Source organism: Stenella coeruleoalba (assembly GCF_951394435.1).
Source record: "Stenella coeruleoalba genome assembly, chromosome: 6".
Classification (NCBI taxonomy): domain Eukaryota; kingdom Metazoa; phylum Chordata; class Mammalia; order Artiodactyla; family Delphinidae; genus Stenella; species Stenella coeruleoalba.
Window position 1 is genome coordinate 114609355 of NC_137151.1, and position 14075 is coordinate 114623429.

The window sequence follows — 14075 nt, forward strand, 5'->3', positions numbered from 1 at the left end:
ACTGCATAGAACAAACAGTGATTAATTGTTGGACGCTGGAGCTGACTTGGACTGGCTTTTTTTTAAGCCATTGTACCAGGACATGACTGTATAGGCATTTTGAGGATTTTATGGTTACCCCCTGTATATATTCAAAGCTTATTGTTGAAATCAAATGAAGTTAACAACAAATAAACCTAATGAATTTAATTGCAGACATCATTTTTCATCCTGCTCTGTGTACCCTGGGGAAATAAGGGTGAACAATTCACCTATGAAAGCAACAATCACTTTTTAGATAATCAAAGCACATTTGTAGTTTTCCTTTTTTCATTGTGTTAGTCCTCCAAGATACATTAAACATATCAATGTCAACATTTTCTTCACAAGGACATACAGTAATACCTTGGACTTTGATAACCCCTCTGTTCCTCTGTCTTTTCTGCCTTCCTTTCAAACTCCCCTTGTAGCCTACTCCCACTCTTAACCCAAAGACATGCTGCTCGGTAAACACACGAGCAATATTTTTAATCGTTCTCTGGAAGTCTATCCCAAGGGCTTGAGGCGGGAGAATTCCTGAGCTGGGGACGGTGGATTTTCTCTCTCAGGACAGGGGAGGAAGCGGGGTAAGGTGACCACATGGTTGGATCCCAAGCTGCAGAGCTGGAACGCGTTGGAGAACCTGGGCTATGATATGGTGGAGGTCCCAAGGATCAGGTGCGGAATGCAGGGGCTGAATTTCAGGCATTTGGGAATTTCGTTAAGAACAAGGGGCTGATGGGAAACAAAAGGTGTAGCCAGTACAAGAAAACTTTGGCTACTAGAGCTCAGTGTTGAGAAGCTATTCAGCACTTCCTAGTAAATAGGAATTCGCCTTGGACAAGAAAGCAGGGGTCACAGGGAGGTGTTATCTGCCTTTCAGAGGACCAGACTAGGGGATCTGACTTTCTCGCATCTCCTTGATGATGGAAGCTTTTTTTAATAGCAAAGAAAGCTATTCACTTCACAATTAAAAAATAAGAAAAGAAAATGCAAATAGCTTGGGAGATGTTTATTGTGAATGCTTTCAAGTCAAATGATGGTATCTGGTGTTCTCCTACTGTGATAAATAGAGACGGTTAGAAAATTGGAAGGTCGTGCACCTCTGGAAGAAAACTGGGTATGGTGATTGCTATGGAAGAGGGTAAGGAAAAGGGAACTTGAATCAGTGAAGATAAACTCTCGTTTACGATGAGTTCCTTTATTCTTAGGCTGTTCATAAGGGTGTTTTGTGACCTATCTATTTTAGCAGATACATACTGGTGGGAACTAAAGGATTTTAGTCCAATTTGTTCTTTTTACATATGGGAGAACAGACTCTGAGATGTTTAGTGTCTTTTTTTAAAATCATCGAACATGTTAGTGGCAGAGCAAGGATTACAGTGGTGAGGTTTCCTGATACAGCTTAAGAACAGAGAGATAGGAATCAGTCTTAGCTTCATGTTAGATTTTCTCTTCCTCCCAGACAGGAGGCTCTTATCTCTGGAAGTAGAAGCGCAGACACAGCTGAAAAGCAAACATAGGACTTAAGAACTGAGAGTTATGGGATACCAGAGATGATGAGATGTGCAGCCAAGGCAGGTCTGTTATGCTTACGTCAAAGCCATGTTTGGAAAGGCCTGAGGCCTGGAGGCACGGATGGGGCACGTGGATGGATGGCCCGAGGATGGTGGCTTGGCAGACTCCCCTGAATCCTCAGTGCCCCATCCCTCTCTATTAAGAGTCAGCACTTCTCCTGTGTGGGAATACACTGCAAAGGTCTCTCCCTGCAAGAGGCCAGGCAAACCCTTCAGGAGCTGTCCTTCCTCCTCTCCTGGAGCTCAGGCCATGAACTGGGATTAAATGCCAGCTTAACTCAGCTGTGAACCTGCTGGGCCTAATAAGGTAAGGAAGGGCGTGTACCCCAAGGAGTTGTAAGAATTAGTTAGCAGGTACCAGCAGGAGCCACTGAGATTGGATGTTGAGTGTGTTTGACCAAGATGGCCAGAACATAAGAATGGATAAATTCAATTTCACTGACGTGAGGGCACTTTGTCAGGACATGGGCTTAAATAAGACCTCAGGGGATGGACCACTCACTGTTAGTTGGCTCTTAGAATCCTGGAGATGGCTCATTTTAAGCAGAACGGAAATGCCTAGGTTGCCCTGGCAGATGAATGAGGAAGGAATAAAGAAGCAGATGAAGGTGGACACGTAGGAATGGAACTATGAGCCCGGAAGACCCACTATCCGCCAAGGCCATCAGGAAGGTACTGGGGACCGACATCCCTAAGACCGTTCAGTGGCGTCTCCCATCTGCAGGTGAGACAGGCAGTCCCAGTGTTGGCTCACTCACAGTCATGAGGATGAGGGGCATCACTATAACAGAGGCCATGTGATTGCACCTAATCTCCAGGGGCCAGGGGGTTGCGATTCCCAAAACAAATGGCAGATCTGGAGAGCAGCCGAGGGGGCTGGACTCTCAGGGAGCTACAGAGCTGATTGATGACACGCTGGAAGCCCTAGGGACGAGACGATCAGCAGCCAGCAATGGCGATGCTTAAGTCCACCAAGAAGGCAAGGCTGGACAATCGGGAGATGAGGATGTTTGTTCCAGTAAGTAGACGGGAATCCTCTCTCTGTTCTTGGATCTCAGTCAATTTTCAGATCTGGTACATACTGCCTGAAGAGGAGGCAGGGTCCCTAAAGAAAGCCCCCTACAGACCTTTGATAAGTACATACTGTAATGATTCTACCAGTCCTTCTCCAAAGGCTTTCCTCAGGTGACGATACTAGGCGGAGGGGAATATTCATATATTCCAAGAACTATTGGCCACGAGATCTGAGTTGATGCTGCTATCTGGAGACCAAAACACCACCAAGTCCACCCAGGTAGAGCGGAAACTCACAGGATTCATAAAGTTGCCCTGCCTCAAGTTCTGTTAGCAGAGAGTCCACTGGCTTCAAAAATCCACCAAACAGCCATTTCCCTGGTCCAAATGTATAATTTGTATTGACATAATTAGCATCTAGAGTACCCACACACTGGAGGCTTGGGAGGGTGAGACCACCCTGGACCACTCTGGAATGAGGGTTTGGGTCACAACACAGTAAGTCACCAAGACCTTCCGAGCTGCTGGCTGAGGGTGAGGGCAATCTAGAATGGATGGTAGAGGAGGGAGGTGATGAGAACTGCACAGGGTTCCGAGACCAACTATAGTAACGGGCTACAGTTAATCCCACTAGCCTCCCTCTTGTAAGTTTCCTTTCCGGAAGGAGAGGCCCATGGGAACTGTGGAGGAGAAGATTCATAATCATATGTGAAAGGTAGTGTAAGCTGTGGACTGTGGACCACGGGTGGCAGCGAGGATGTGCATAGCTCAGATACTCCCTTGAGAAAAAGTCTACTGGGATGAATGAAATAACTACGAAGCCTTTGGGACCCACTCAAGAGCTCATGCCAAGCCACATTCTCTCCGGCTGCTCTGAGTAATTACTGAGCTTGCAGAGGTAACGGAGCCAGACCATCTTCCCGATGCAGGACTTTTCTCATGAACATTCTTTGCTCTCAGACAGCCCATTGGCCCACCTACAACTTTCTCACTGCAAGTCTCTTTCTAGCTGATCCTCCTTCCTTTGCCATCTCCTTTCACAGGTATCATACCTTCCTAGTCCTTTTGTCTGTCCCTTTATCCTTTGTAGTCATTTTTGTACTTCTAATTTTGTCCTGGCATCTGCTTCTGAAGGACCTGTACTGATACACACAATCATGTCTCACATTTATTGGATGCTATTGTATTACCTATGATCGTACCTGAATTTTATTTGTGTCAATCAAGTGCTGTGCCATGGATTTTAGGATAATTGCAAAGAAGAACCAGGAATGCTGTTAGGAAAAGAAAAGACAACCAGAAATTTATCATCTTATAGCAAAATAATGATAATTCCATTCTTCACAACATGCAATTTTATAAAACGTTTATCTTAAAATGTATTCTTTGAAATTCAATGCATCAGAGCAATAGTATATTCTCCATTATGTTAGGATCATCCTTAGCAAAGTTCTAATGGTAAAAGTAAATACCAGATACTTCTGTTCCTCAGTCACCTCAAAGACTGTTTAAACTAAAACAAGATACTGGTTTGCTAGACATGGCTGAGTAGACAGTAGTCTTATGAAATACTTATTCATTCATTGGGTGTTCTATCTGTTTTACTTAGTTAAACAAAACTAAGTAAAACTTTTTTATCTTAAAATATGGTGTAGCAGACCCACCCCTAACATTGCCAGGGATAGAGGCAAGAGAAAATGGAAGCCACGTGTGAAAATATCTAAAAGTTCAAAGTCACGTTAGCAGAGTCTTAAATAAAATAGGTTGGATCCTCGTATCTTGACAAATATAACTTCATGACAACTTGGAATGCTGTACCAGGACGTGGGGCTCACCCCCTCTTCTCACCTGAGGCTCTGCCTTATGCTGAGGGGCCTGGGGCACGTGGGTGACTGTCCAGCCTGCAAATCCAGGTGCTGCCCACAAGCTGGTCCCTCTCTCCCACCAAACACTGCTCCCCTCTTGGGTCTTGGGTTACACTCCAGATTTTCCCTCTGAACAATGGACTTAGGAAAGAGATCTAAGCAGGCCCAGGAATTAACCTATAAACCCTTTAGGCAGGGGCTCCTGGGGATTCTTATAGGTGCTGAAGAGGCGGTAGGGGCTCCCAGGAGCATTGCTCTTGGCTATTCTCATACTTTTTCTTATGAGAAGGGGTACATTTGGAGAAGATCAAAGCATATTCAAGAGCGGAGGCCCCTCTTTCTTGGGTCTAAGGGTCTTGCTTAACCCAGATACAAAAAATATACATCACATATTGTGTACACTTACAAAGAATACACTCCCCTGAGCCTCTTCCCTTCCCAGCCTCTCCACCACATATAATAATTTTGAGTTTTGTGTTCATCATTCCCTTGCTTTCCTTCATAATTTTGCTGCCAATATCATACATCGAAGTGATATTCCGTTTTGCCTGCCCCTGAACTTTAAATAAACGGAATCATCCTGTATGTATTCTCTTGTGATGGCCTTTTCAATTCAACAAATGCTTTTCTGAGGTTTATTTATGTGGAGCTAGGTAGCTGGGGGTCCTCTATTGTCATTGCATCACATATATAATCCCAATTTACCTATCTGCTCTACTGTGGATGGGCATCTGAACTATATCCAATTTTAGGCTGATACCAAGCACGCTGTTAAGAACTTTTGAGTACTGGGTTCTAACGCTGGAAGATTGACTGAGATGAGGAAGAAAGGACGTTTAAGCTCTGGCTTAAAAAGGGGGTCATTCCTTAGTAAATTTGATATTGGAAGTGAAATTCATGCTGTTGGGAATATTTAATTAACACAAGGCACCCCACCTTGTCCTAAATAATATTTTGAACCACCATGGCAAATGTTCTAACATTTGTCTCTTGATTTAACTGACACCTGTCACTCTCACTCCTCAGCACGCAGCCCCACCTCCACTATTTACCTTGAATCCACCAGGACCAATCCCATTGAGACTCTTGCCTCTGTTCACGTCTGATGACAGAAGAAGCCTCACTCCTCTCCTGCCCTCTGGTCTCCGTAGGTGCTGCACACCCCCTTGTGTATCTCACTGCTTCTCATCTCCTGAAACCCACCCACCATACCTTTGGTCTGGAACACATGGTCCATCACCAATAAAATCTCCTGAAGATGCAACTTCTCCTCCAAACATTCCCTTTGCCTTGTCTTTTAACTGAACACTGACTCTCCCCAGAGGACCCTGCTGGAGAGGGTGTGGAGAGAAGGGAATCCTCCTACACTGTTGGTGGGACTGTAAATTGGTACAGTCACTATGGAGAACAGTATGGAGGCTCCTTAAAAAACTAAAAATATAACTACCATATGATCCAGCAATCCCACTCCTTGGCATATATCCGGAGAAGAACATGGTTCAAAAGGATACATGCACCCCAATGTTCATTGCAGCACTGTCTACAATAGCCAAGACATGGAAGCAACCTACATGCCCATTGACAGACGAATGGATAAAGATGTGGTACATGTATACAATGGGATATTACGCAGCCATTAAAAGAATGAAATAATGCCATTTGCAGCAACATGGACGCTAGGCAGGCAGCTTTCTTCAGCAGCCCCGTCTCCACTCTCACCCCACTACAGTCTATTCTCTACGCAGCCATCAGAGCGATCCTTTTGAACCAAGATCAGCTCACGTTACTCCTCCACTCAAAGTCCTCTGACGGCTCCCAGTTTCTCTCTGAGTGGAAGCCAAAACCCTTGCAATGGCCCACAGGCCTTACATTACCTGCCAAACCTCCCGCTGCCTCTCTGACTTCAACTTGCCTCCGCTTTTCTTTGCTCACGTGGCTTCAGCCACATTGGCCTCCCTGCCATCTTTCAGGCGTATCCACTAGGTGTGCTGCTGCCTTACAACGTTATACAGGTCTCCCCCTCTACCTTTTCTTTTGAAATATAGCTGACTTACAATATTATATTAGTTTCAGGTGCACAACATAATGATGCAATATTTTTATAGATTGTACTCCATATAAGGTTATTATAAAAATATTGGCGATATACCCTGCACTCTACGTTACATCCTTGTAACTTATTTTATACCTAACAGTTTGTACCTGTTAATCCCCTTCACTTATGTGTCCCCTCCCCCCACTCCTCTCTCATCTCAGAACCACTAGTTCGTTCTCTGTATCAGTGAGTCTGTTTCTGTTTTGTTATATCCACTTGTTTGTTTTACTTTTTAGATTCCACATATAAGTGAATGAAATTTTGCTATTTGTGACATCATGGATGAACTCGGAGGGTATTATGCTTAGTGAAATAAGTCAGACAAAGATAAATACGGTATGTTTTCCCCTCTACCTTTAATGTTCTACCCTAAACATCTCCAGCTCCCTCACTTTCTTCACATTTTTAGCTGAGGTATTACCTTCTCCATGAGCTCTACCTTGACCATTCTATTTAAAACTGCAAACCTCACCCTGCATACTCAGGACTCCGCATTCCATTTACCTGCTCGACATTTTCTTCTCCTATGCTACTTCTCACCTCCAAACGTACAATTTAATTAACTTTGCTATCATGTGTGTCATTTATTGTTTTTATCCCGCAGTAGAATGTAAGCTTCCCAAGGGCAGAGATCTTTATTCTATTCTCTAAATGCACGCCAAATGCCTAGGATGGTGAGGATGGCGCTTGTCACGAGGAAGGCACTTGGAACATACTTGTTGGATAAAGTGAATGAATATACGCATACGGCTGATTTAAATTTAAACAAACAAACCGCTTGGCCTAGGATAATGTGATTTCAGTCAACCCCTGTTGACGCTTATTGATCCGGCCTTCAGCCTCCCCTTCTAGCTACTTACTAATCAATCATCTATCTGTCAAGTCATGATAGATAATTAATTTAGCAGGGGACTAAATTCACAAGTCTGTAAGTTACATCTTTACCAGCTTCTCACCATCTCTTCTTCTATTACTACAAATGCATGTGTTTCAACTTTTGGGGGTCAAAGAGTGGCTGTTTCTCTGCCTCTTCTCTGCTGTCAGTATATTCATTACTACATCATTAATCCTTTTGTTGGTAGTTTTCCTCTTCCTGTGCCTGAAAACCCAATAAACTTTAGTTGGGGTACACTTAGCGTTTTTGAATGTTTTGGGTCATTCTTAATAGTCATTCGTTCTGCCTTTAGGCCAAAGGACTTAACTTGAGTCCATTCTACTTGTTAAAATGATCTGTTCTCTTGACACGGATCTCTTTTTCTTAACAGGTTCATATGTTACCGTTTCAACATGAAGCTTATACCAGAAACTGTTAGAGAAACGATCTATAAAAATCAATGAATCCTATCACCTTCAGGGTTGAGTGTAAGCCATCCCAATGAAAGGACCGTCTTTAAATTCTTTACCTTCAGGACATGCTTGACTGTTGTGGAGTCATTTGATTGCAAAAGACCAGTCACATTTTTAACCAGTTCCTCATGTATAGTTCTCTCCTTGCATGCCGTGGTCTTGAACACAAACTGAAGAAAATCCAAAAAGTGAAAAAAGTGAAATACTTAAGAACAAAGCATCAAAAATGACGTTCCAAGAATAACTCATGTCTCAAACTTATCTGCTCATGCCAGATTTTGTCATGAAATAAATGAAGGCCCAATGAGAAGTGTAATACACACCTGCTCCTATTGAGGGCTTTGCACAGGTAGAGCCTTGCTCACCTAAGTTCTCCTTGAAACGCTCTTTGTCGAAATCACAAAGAAGATCAGAGAGCAATTTAGAGGGTTCAAGGAAACAAGGAGGGCTTTGACCCACCTACTTAGGATACATTTCCCCTTCTCCTTCCTTCCACTGGCAACAGGTGGGTGGCATGGTAGCATTTCTTCATCCTGAAAGGGTAGAGCACCCACTCAAATAGCCAAGTGGGGAAGCAGGCGCCTTCCAGAGGCCAGGAGGTGAGCTGCCCACAAGCCCAGGGTCCACTACCATCTCATGCTGAGACGTGGCAACCAACAGGTTCATAATAATTGGCCATCAGTAAGATAACTAATGCTTCTCGCTTTCTTTTCTTAAAAGATTGGTGCTGGCATTCACCACTGAGTGCATGTCATGGTTTAGTTTTCCATATTTCTTCATATATTTTAAGTATCAATTCATGCATGTATATTTAAAATACAAAATGCTTATTACTGAATTATAATATTTTACTTATGAGTTGGGTTTGCCTCAAGGAAGGTCATTTCTTCATAATATTCAAAATTTGGACTTCACTACAGTCAAGGATGAATGCAGGCAAGAAACAAAGCAGAGGCACTTTGCATTTGGGTCTGTAATTATTTCTTTGAACTTCACAGGCCATTGATATCTAAATCATTCTGATGGGGCCTAACTTCTCCACGCTCATCCCAAAGGAGAAAAACGAGGCTAAGAAATGCATGAAACTAGCTAACATCAAGAGTAGTATGATTTTCCCCCTCATGGATTATGACTCATATGAGGGTAATGTCATCAACTGTCTAATCCCTTGTGCAGTAATTAAGCCCCAAGGGCATTTTGACTAGCTCTGAAATTTTAAAAATTTTGGCTAGACCATATGAGTCCTACGAATTGCTGTAAACCATTTAATTAGATTGACCTTAGGTATACATTTTTGAAAAAGACATGGTGTATGTGTGCATTTTGGATATCGTAGATGGAGTGAGTTAGCAGCATTTAACACCACTGAACTTGAAATGGTGTTTAGATTACTTCTGAATAGGTTTGAATTATATCAGCTATCCCATCTTTCAAGGACATCAAAGCACGTATTGGTACCAGTTTTCATTATACTCTTAGGTGTGGGGCTTAATGTATATGCTAAAAAATAATGTTTTCCACCACGGGTAAAAAAAGTCATACTCCTTGGTCAAGGTCAGGCTGTCAGCCATGTACTGCAGCAAGAGACAAATCACAGAACCATAGACCTAGATGTTCATGGGGTCTCCCCCATCTCACTTCACAGAGGAGAAAAGTGAGGCTCAGAGAGGCTGATTGCTCCAAGTTAGCTATTTAACCTTAACTAGAATGTAGTTTTTCATTTGCTACTTTAATGCTCTTTCCAGAGTAAAATTCCAGTTGGTTATACTTATTAGGCTGTATTTGTTTTAGATATATGAAATTATGTTATAAAATATCTTTAGGAATTTTTATCAGCTTGAAATTCCACATAGGTGTATTTCTAGATTTGAACCACTTCAAAGCAAACTAAATACACAGCTTCTTACATTACAAAATCAAAAGGTCTCATCAGGATATTTCAAACATCCTGCTTAAAAATAAAGACCTTTCCAGGGTGCATTTCCAGGACAACGCTCCAGGAGCATGACAGATAACATCTGAGAGCTGATTTAAGGCTCTCACCAGGAACTAGCCTCGGCTGTCACAAAAATAACTGCAACGTCAGTGGGTTCTCAATGCAATTTTCAGTGATTCCATTGGAACAAGGTAAATAATATGTGTGTTGAAAAGGAGATGACTTTGTGTAATAAGGATTGGGGAATTTTTTTTCTACTCAGCCCCTTTGGCAATTGAAATGGAAAACTGGGTTAAGTGTCGAGAGAATGAAAATTCTATAGATGATTTCTGTTGAACAGTAAAGTCTTCAATACCCTATAAAAGTAAGCTATGACTCTGTCTTAGAGAGCAAACTAAAAAGGCATTTGTAGGTGGAACTGGCCTTCTGCAGTTGAATTGTAGATCTTATTGGGTAAAATTATACCATAGGGAAATTATGGTGAAGAAGCTCTTTTTGGCGTATGGGCTATTTTAAGGAATGGCACACACTCATACTTAGATATTTGGGAAGACATCTAACATTTCTGACAGGTAGAAAACATGTAAATATAAAACTGTAATGAGAAAAATTCCTCACTGATGGTATCTCAGAAGGGTTCACTCCAGAGTAAAATTTCTAGTTACTTCCTTTTACAGGAGCATTTCTGTCAAAGAAGACGCCAAATTCTTCTCTAGTCACCTTTCTAGACACCTAAAATATATGGATAAATGTCTATCTATATATTAATGGAATATATCTTTTAATAAAAAGGTCTCTGTCTCTTAAAGATACAACCTGTGCATAAATATTGAAATTTAGGTCCTCTATGCATCATAAAGGAATATAAGGTACTTTCATTTATCTCTGGGTGGATTTTTTCTCTTCACTCAAGAAGATGACTTTTAGGTTGGAACTATAATGTACAAACATCATCACAAGTTCACTGGCATTAAGTCACAGGCCAACTGAAAATGAGAATATAAACATATCCGAGTGAACATCTGACGAAGGCCACTGAAGGATGCAGTGCACACTGATGGGATGGGCTAGTGGTGCATGCCAGAGGATAAAGGACTTAACATACCAGAAGCAGGTACAAATATACAGTAACTGGGAAAATGAAATAATGCCTGAGAAAACAATAAAAAGAGCTAAGAAAACAGTACAGAAGAAACATAGCACATTCAACAAACCAACAGGAAACATCTTCCTTAAATTTATAGAGGGATTTCATTTATTTGTAATGTTGACTTCAAAGGACAATACTTTAGTTTTCTCCTCTCTTTCTTTGCTCTCTCTCCCCATATGTATATTCATTTGCACATGAACACATTATTTATACATTTATACATTGAAACAATACATTGAGCCCATCAATGCAAAAAGAAGGAATTCTAAGTAGCTAAGGGGAATGTCTGATACGACTGTGGTAGGCACCGTCTAGCTAAAGGGGGAAACTTCCCACTTGTTGCAGACAGGAAGTGAGAAAAGCCACACAGCACAAGGGGATATGACCAATGCCCAGGTGGCAATTTTGTACCTTAATATAGGACTGGATGCAGTGGTCCAGCTGCTCCTCATGGCACTTGGTCACGATGTCAGTCAGAACCCTGGAAAAGCAATGCTGTTGAGTGGACTTTCTGGAGAAGGCAGGAAAATACCACTTGGTTTGTCACTGGAGTGCTTGGTAAACTGGGTGCTTAATCGTTGTTGAATGAATGAACGAACCAATTTCAGACTCTCCCCGCCCCCCTTATCCCCCAATACTGGGTGTTTAACATCTACAATACCTGTTAGCCATTTCCAACCCTGAAATCTCTAAACACTACGCTATAAGTAATGTATTATGGCTGCAATACCATACTGGAGACATTTTTGCCCAAGTTGTATGTGCTATTATGGTCTATGTGTTTGCTGACATTGTCTTCTTGGAAAAGGGATCATTTTTAGTACCTTATTAAAACTTCTTTAACCTCCAACTATCATGTTCCACTTTAAAAGGGCTAGTCTTCCAACCTAGAGGTGTTATATACATGCTTTTGGAAAAACTAATTCGTTTAAGATGCAGGTTTTTGGGTTTTCCCTCTTAGCTGGGTTAGGGTTTCCAGTAGCACTTGTGGTATGGGTTGATTTCTTCACATTAATACTTCCAGTTACTCCACGGCTGTAGGGCTTAGGAACAGCCCAGAATTTCAACAGATCTATCTGCTGAAATACTTAGGAGTTTTGCCAACACAGATGCATATACTCATGTTGAAAAAGGCATAACTTGAAGGCACAGTTGGGGCCTTCTAATCTGGCTCCAGAACTGCCTGGTTGTAGAACTGTTAGAGATACTTTGATTTTCTAGAGCTTCAGAGCTTTACTTTAAAAATGACGCTAAAGGGGACTTCCCTGGTGGCGCAGTGGTTAAGAATCTGCCTGCCAGTGCAGGGGACACGGGTTTGAGCCCTGGTCCGGGAAGATCCTGCATGCCATTGAGCAGCTAAGCCTGTGCAGTACGACTACTGAGCCTGCTTTCTAGAGCCCGCGAACCACAACTACTGAGCCCACGTGCCACAACTACTGAAGCCGGTGCGCCTAGAGCCCATGCTCCGCAAAAAGAGAAGCCACCGCAATGAGAAGCCTGTGCACTGCCACGAAGAGTAGAGCCCACTCGCTGCAACTAGAGAAAGTCTGCGTGCAGCAATGAAGACCCAACGCAGCCAAACAAACAAACAAACAAACAAAAAACTGACGCTAAAGACTCTTATTCTGAAAGAGGCTAATAATATGCCTGTGAGTTATGAAGGTACTGGAAACATTTCAATGTGAAGAGTAGGTTTTTTCCAGAATGCTGTAACTAATATTTAAAAAAAAGTGAACTTTAGAAATATTTGATTCAATAATTAATCAAGAATTCTATCTCTAGAAAGAGGAAATTGTAACTGCCAAAGTCACAAGACAGATTAGTAATGTTGAAAGAATATAGTACAGGCAAATTTAAAGTGAGAACAGTTGAAGAAAAATTGAGCATAAAAAAATAAGATCTAGTGGGAGAGAAATGGTACAGCTATTCTGGAAAGCAATTCAGCATGTTATTTTTAATTAAAATTTAAAAAAAATTTAACATCTTTATTGGAGTATAATTGCTTTACAATGGTGTGTTAGTTTCTGCTTTATAACAAAGTGAATCAGCTATACATATACATATATCCCCATATCTCCTCCCTCTTGCATCTCCCTCCCACCCTCCCTATCCCACCCTTCTAGGTGGTCACAAAGCACTGAGCTGATCTCCCTCTGCTATGCAGCTGATTCCCACTAGCTACTTATTTTACATTTGGTAGTGTATATATGTCCATGCCACTCTCTCACTTCATCCTAGCTTACCCTTCCCCACCCCGTGTCCTCAAGTCCATTCTCTACATCTGCATCATTATTCCTATCCTGCCCTTAGGTTCTTTATAACCATTTTTCTTTTTTTAGGTTCCATATATATGTGTTAGCATACGGTATTTGTTTTTCTCTTTCTGACTTACTTCACTCTGTATGACAGACTCTAGGTCCACCCACCTCCCTACAAATAAATCAATTTCGTTTCTTTTAATGGATGAGTAATATTCCATTGTATATGAGCGCCACATCTTCTTTATCCATTCATCTGTCGATGGACACTTAGGTTGCTTCCATGTCCTGGTTATTGTAAATAGAGCTGCAATGAACATTTTGGTACATGACTCTTTTTGAATTATGGTTTTCTCTGGGTATATGCCCAGTAGTGGGATTGCTGGGTCATATGGTAATTCTATTTTTAGTTTTTTAAGGAATCTCCATACTGTTCTCCACAGTGGCTGTATCAATTTACATTCCCACCAACAGTGCAAGAGGGTTCCCTTTTCTCCACACCCTCTCCAGCATTTATTGTTTGTAGATTTTTTGATGATGGCCATTCTGACTGGTGTGAGGTAATACCTCATTGTAGTTTTGACTTGCATTTCTCTAATGATTAGTGATGTTGAGCATTCTTTCATGTGTTTGTTGGCAATCTATTTAGGTCTTCTGCTCATTTTTGGATTGGTTTGTTTGTTTTTTTGATACTGAGTTGCATGAGCTGTTTATAAATTTTGGAGGTTAATCCTTTGTCAGTTGCTTCATTTGCAAATATTTTCTCTCATTCTGAGGGTTGTCTTCTCGTCTTGTTTATGGTTTCCTTTGCTGTG

At 41.7% G+C, this 14075-nt stretch overlaps 1 protein-coding gene across 8 annotated transcripts in view; it reads right to left on the reverse strand.

Annotated features, from left to right (window-relative positions):
- Window positions 1–14075, reverse strand: part of DOCK10 (dedicator of cytokinesis 10) — a gene marked incomplete at its 5' end in the record, with an annotated part of 279536 nt that overhangs the window by 53272 nt on the left and 212189 nt on the right. For all 8 annotated transcript variants that reach the window (XM_079924879.1, XM_079924877.1, XM_079924875.1 and 5 more), the window contains 3 exons: window positions 3812–3883; window positions 7973–8086; window positions 11414–11483. In XM_079924879.1, the coding sequence (XP_079781005.1) occupies window positions 3812–3883; window positions 7973–8086; window positions 11414–11483 (256 nt within the window). The remainder of the gene's footprint in view (window positions 1–3811; window positions 3884–7972; window positions 8087–11413; window positions 11484–14075) is intronic.